General features: G+C 52.6%; 1 protein-coding gene across 1 annotated transcript in view; it reads left to right on the forward strand.

The window, feature by feature from the left end:
• The first annotated feature begins 2,933 nt into the window (after positions 1-2,933).
• Positions 2,934-5,716, forward strand: part of ARMH1 (armadillo-like helical domain containing 1) — a 21,305-nt gene continuing 18,522 nt past the window's right edge. The window contains exons 1-5 of the mRNA XM_026033437.1: positions 2,934-3,139; positions 3,595-3,663; positions 4,069-4,235; positions 4,709-4,905; positions 5,478-5,562. Of these exons, the coding sequence (XP_025889222.1) occupies positions 2,934-3,139; positions 3,595-3,663; positions 4,069-4,235; positions 4,709-4,905; positions 5,478-5,562 (724 nt within the window). The remainder of the gene's footprint in view (positions 3,140-3,594; positions 3,664-4,068; positions 4,236-4,708; positions 4,906-5,477; positions 5,563-5,716) is intronic.

A 5,716-nucleotide genomic window follows, 5' to 3' on the forward strand; every position in this document is an offset into this window, starting at 1 on the left:
CCTCCAACCCGCGGCTCCCCATCGCCGCCCGCTACCCCCGCCGCTTCCGCTCTCCCCACCGGAAGCCCCGCCCCCCGCGCCTCCCGCAGCCAATGCGCAGGCAAAGCGGCCGCCCTCTCAGCCAAGCACCTCCCCCTCCGCGCCCCGCCTCCGGCTTCCCTAGCAACGCGCGCGCAGCAACGGGCGCCACGCCCACGGGGAGCAAAACAAGCTCGGCCATTGGGCCGGCGGAGCCGAGGCCGGCCGCGATTGGCTGGGTGGAGGTGTCAGTCATGCCGCAGGGTGTCCGCCCCTCGGCGGGCAGGTGAGAGGCGGGTCGGGGCGGGCGGACATGGCGGGCGGGGCGGGAGGGGAGGTGGGAGACAGAGCACGGAGGGACACGGGGGGGGCTGGGGCGGGGTCAGGGTGTGGGGCTGGGCGGTGTGTTGGAGGGGCTGGGCTGGATTTGGGTCAGGAAAGGGCTGGGTGGGCATGAGGGGATGCAGGGAGGAGCCCGTCGGCAGGGATGACCCTTGGTGGTGGGTGGGAGGTTGGGTGTGTGGGTGGCCGTGGGACCCTGAGTTGGCTGGGGTGGGATGGAGGCCGTGGGGACGGCCTGGAAAGGGCCGAGGAGGCAGGAGCCCTGGGCACAGCCTCCGTGTTGCAGGGGACAAAGGTGGCGCCGAGTCTGCCGGCCACTCTTGGCCACCTTGGCAGCACCAACGCGCTCTGGTCTCAACCTGCTGCTTTAGCAACATGCAGGGGATGCAGAAACGCAGAACGGCTGAAGCGCCAGCGCTAGGTCCTAAATCCCTTGTCCTTTTCTTTGCAGCGGACAAAAGCCCTGCTCTGACCCAGCCTGCACCTGAGCAGAGTTTGAAGCCAAAACCCAGGAGCTACCTGCTGCCCTTGCCACTGATAAATGACTGCGGTCATATCCCTACGTCCGTATGTTCCCGTATGTAAAATGGGCCTGATAAAAATAGTTACACGCTTTTATGGTAATCCACAGTGCTGGCATGAAAGCCACTATGTCAGCAGATCACGTTATTATGCCAGCCAGCTATTGATACCTTTGCACCCTCCAAGCCACATGCCATCCTTTTTTCCAACTCCATTTTCTTTGCCACTGATAGAAAGGCAAGCACTTTGTATCACCAAAACCCTCACGTCCGGAGGCTGCTTTCTGAATAGTGGGGGTTATTGGGGTTATTGCTGCTTTCTAATAAAAATGGGATAGAGTACACTGCCGGCATCTCAAACATAAATATGGAAACGTTAATTTAGAATCAATTTTGGGATGTTTCAGACTGTAAAGTTCTTTTAACTAGATCTCTGCTGAGGACAGAGGAGCCCTTTATGAGACTGTAAATTTCATGCAAACAGTCTCGGTGAAATACAGATTTCCCCTACACACTAGCAGTTCTCTTGGTATCAATCATATGCCTTGCGAGTAATGTTTCACAAATATTCTGTAAATCACAGGAAAATGCTTGCAATAATGTGAAATATGACTTTCACTTGACTGTTTCACCAAAGGCCCCTAACAGGCCATTCTCCTGTCAGTGCTAACATTTGTTATGGCTAATAACACTTTCAATCACAACTATTTGGGGAAAATGGATTTATTTTAAACCTGCTTCCATTCAAAGGAGATCCTGAAAATGTCCTGCCAAGGACACAGGCTCCTTACAGGCTGTTAATTCCCAAATGAAATTTCACCTCATCCTAATTCCCAAACATTGTTTCTTAGCCAACTTTTTCAAGATTTTTTTTTTGTTTGCAGTCACGAAGGTATGTTACATTTTCACCTCTCATTAGTTCAGGTCATAGCAGTAGAAAGTTACCCTGGAGCAGGTGCCTTAGACACTGGAGTGGGATTTTCTGAGATTAACTTGGGATTTTGTTTCAAGTTCTAGGATAAAAGTCATAAGAACTGTGCAGACAGAAAATTGGTAATCTTAGTGACTTGCATTTCACTGAAAGAAATTTTTATTATAAAACACCCCAATTTTTGTCTTTTTATTTTTATTTTATTTATTATTGTACTTAATCACTCTCTATACGCTTAACTGTAAGACTCTTTGAGACTTGCCAGCATCTTAAAGCTAAATGCCTACGTGTCAGTGGAATTCTTATCTACATGAAGAGATGGAGCTTATTCCTCTGGCATTTCATCCCCTACTAAGGGCATCTTCACATTTGTGAATCTGGAGTGGGAGATATCATCACGACTCAAAAATGTGCTGAAGAAATTAGGCAAAATATGAGAAGCTTTATTTAGCACCTACATAGAGGAGGTGCAGGCAAAGGCCATTCCTGAAGCCTCAGTCTTCTTGCAAGTGTTTTCTAATCATGTCAGGTTTTCTCAGGCTGTTTGAAAACACGCAGTTGAAACTGAGAACCTTTGCACAGAGATTAGATAAGGAGAAAGGAGCAAATGTCCACATGAGAAAGGGTCCAAAACCACTTTTTTTTTTTTTTTTTTTTTCACTGCAAAGGCCAAACTCTTTTTCTTGGACGAGACATGGGCCCAGTACCAAATGACTGTCCCACCATCTCCTGAGCAAGGCCATGCCACCCTGCAGTGCAAATGCATTTACAGCATCCTTAAGCCTGTCATTACCCATAAATTCATGCCTATTTGTGCTCTCCTTTCACCCTATTTACTCTGTAGCAGGTCAGCTATGTGATGCAATGTTTATATCATGAGACTAGCAAGAAATGAGGCTAGGGCAATGGGTAATATCAGGTGTATGAGGAACTCCCTTCTTGTCTTAGTTTTCCTATTTATAAATGAGTAGGAAAGGAAAATGAGTTGCAATTAATGGCTCTTAAGTGTTTTATGACTATTTACCAGATAAGATCTTAAATGTGATTGTTCAGTACAGAGTGTTTCTGTCCTCAAGGTCTTTTTTAACTTCTTTCTCATTTTCCTCGAGGCAGAAGAGATGATGACTTCCGTCAAAGAGCAGGAAGCCATCAAGAAGCTCATGGCATTCCTGCAGGAATGGGACAGAGCCCGCAAAGCTGCTCGAAGCCACATCCTGGACAACTTCATTGAGAGCAATTCTGGCAAGACGGGGCCGGAGCTGGAGCTGGAGTTCTCCCAGGGAGCCAGCTTGTTCCTGGCTCGCCTAACAGCCTGGCTCCGGATGACGTATCCGTTTCCTTGAAAGCTGGAGGTGGGGAGGAGTAGAGGGATGGAGGGGAAGGGAAAGTTCTCCAGCAAGATTTTGTTTGATGAATAATTTCTTTGTGGAGGCATCCATATTGAGCCATGTTCTCTAGTGGGGGGAAGTTGGCTATCTAAAGCTGGAACTGAAGGGAAAGGCACTTGTAAAGAACTTGTATTTTTTTTCCTCACCTCAGCAAAACTCACATCAGAACGTCCTGTCCTTCTAGTCAAAGAAACAAGATACAAATTCCCTGCAAGGCCATCTGGCCAGGCCGTGCTGCCCATGTTGGGATGTGCACTCTGAGTCTGCAGCGACTGTGGGAGGGAGGTCTCTGCTCTTCCCTAAGAGACTACCCAGGTGCAGACCAAGCAAAGCCGAGGGCTTCCCGACAAACACCAAGATGGTCTGTAATTCTCTCCTTGACCTTAGCAAACAGCTACATGTACGGCACTTGCCTGGACAAGCTGCTGAAGTCCATAGGCATCTTTTTATCAGCTGCAAGCGGGTGAGTTCGGCATGTCACTGAGTGCTGAGAGGAAGGCACACGAGGGTGAGGGAGTGAGCAGAGAAAGGAAACCATCTGGGGCAGGTGCTCGGAAGGGCTGTGCGCCCTTTGTGTGCAAGCCAGGCCATGGTTTGCTATAAACAGCAATGGTTTCAGCACAGATGTGCCAGTGTCTGGTGCCCAGACTGGTGAGGACCGAGGGCAGAGGGCACCGTGCCCCTGGCTCCACATCTGAACGAGCACAGCAAGAACAGGTGACCTGCAGGCAGCAGAGCCACCAGCACCATGAGCTCCCTGCCCTGGCTGGTCGCTCCCCGCCACGAGGCATCCGGACACGGTTCCCAGGAGCAGGGGGAAGACAGGCGCTGGGTGTCATTTCTGCCTTTGCTCCCTCTCTGTCTGCAGACGCAGATACCTCCTTGAGTTTCTGGAGATCGGAGGCGTCCTGACGCTCCTGGAAATACTAGGGCTGAGCCACCTGAGAGAGGAGGACAAAAGGGAGTCTGTGAAGCTGCTTCAGCTCGTGGCAAACGCTGGCAGGAAATACAAGGAGCTCATCTGTGAGAGCTACGGTAGGCAGGCGGTGGTGGAATCTCTCCCCTCCACTCTGTTTTTTATAAGCCAAATTTATTTATACTCATTTCTTTTGATGTGATGTTACTGTCCTGCTGGTGGCAACTGCTGCAGTCGAAATCACAAACCAGTCTCTGTTCTTACTTGGATCACTCGCCCTCTGCAAGCTTTCCCCAGCCTTCCCTCTGCATGGAGGAGAGTTTTCAGCTTGTATCTCTAGAAAGGATATTACGTTTGGGTTTTTTGTTTGTTTGTTTGTTTTCTCCCTCAGCAGTAGAAGTCAAATCTCACTAGCTGTGCCACTCTGAGCATGCCTCCAAAAAGAAAGACCACTTTTCTTGGCTTCTGTTTTTTGAGCCATGCTTGAGTGGGATGTGGTGCTGGGTTCTTTCAGGATATCAGGTAAAGCAGCTGAGATGTGGGACCCAGAAACCCATCCAGGTTGTGACTTGGCCTCTCTTTGCCTGCACAGGGGTACGATCCATTGCCGAGTTCTTGGCGACGTCCACATCAGGAGACGCTCAAGAGGAGGTGCAGCTTCTGCTGGACTCTCTGGGCCGCGGCAACCCTAAGTACCAGAACCAAGTCTACAAGGGGCTGGTTGCAGTGCTGCCGTGCAGCTCCCCGCGCGCCCAGCAGCTCTCTCTGCAGACGCTCAGGGTCATGCAGGTGGGTAGCCAGGCTCGCTGGTGAATGAATGGCAGCAGGTCGCGGTCCCTGGCATTCCCCCGGCCCTGGGCAGTCCCTTGCTGGCTCTCCAGGTCCCTGCAGGAAAAAGCTCTGTGGGGCTTTGGTGCACCAGGTTTAATCCTGTCCTTGACCTTAGCAATGAGGGCTGGAGATTTCCTTGTATGAGGAAATGCATCCATGCTGCTCCCACACCTGAAGCACCTCCATGGGAATTCTGGAGGCAGCCCCAAGGCTCAATATGGAGGGAGGCTGGTGGGTCCTGGTGGGGCAGTGTCCCCTCAGCCATGAAACAGGGCTGGCATGCAGGAAGGCAGCCTGCGCAGATCCTTGCGCCCCCAAGCACAATGGGCCATTGCTGGGCCATGAGGTGCTGGGCTGGCAGGGACCCCCCAGCCCCATGTGGGGACTATCAGAGAGAAGCGGGGTGCTGGGGTAGAGGGCACAGCCCTACTCATGGCAGCAGCAGGGCCAGGCGCTGCTGCCGCACGGGAGGGCGGGTGCCGGCGGGGCAGCGGGTCACGGCCCTCGTCAGGACTCCCTTGCCTCGGCAGGAGGTGCTGGGGGAGGCCCCGCGCGCCCTGGTGCAGCCGCTGCTGGCCACGCTGCGCTCCGTGCACCTGGAGGTGCAGTACGAAGGTAGGGAGCGGCACCTCTCATTAGCATATCCTTCATTAGCATGTCCCTCATTAGCATACCCAGGCTGCACCGCGGCAGCACCGCGCCGGCCCCGTTACGGTCCCGTTACGGCCCCGCTGCCGCCTTCGGGGCCGCTCGGGCCGGGGCGGCGCCG

The sequence above is a fragment of the Nothoprocta perdicaria genome, unplaced genomic scaffold (assembly GCF_003342845.1).
Source record: "Nothoprocta perdicaria isolate Ctin4 unplaced genomic scaffold, notPer1 scaffold_0, whole genome shotgun sequence".
Classification (NCBI taxonomy): domain Eukaryota; kingdom Metazoa; phylum Chordata; class Aves; order Tinamiformes; family Tinamidae; genus Nothoprocta; species Nothoprocta perdicaria.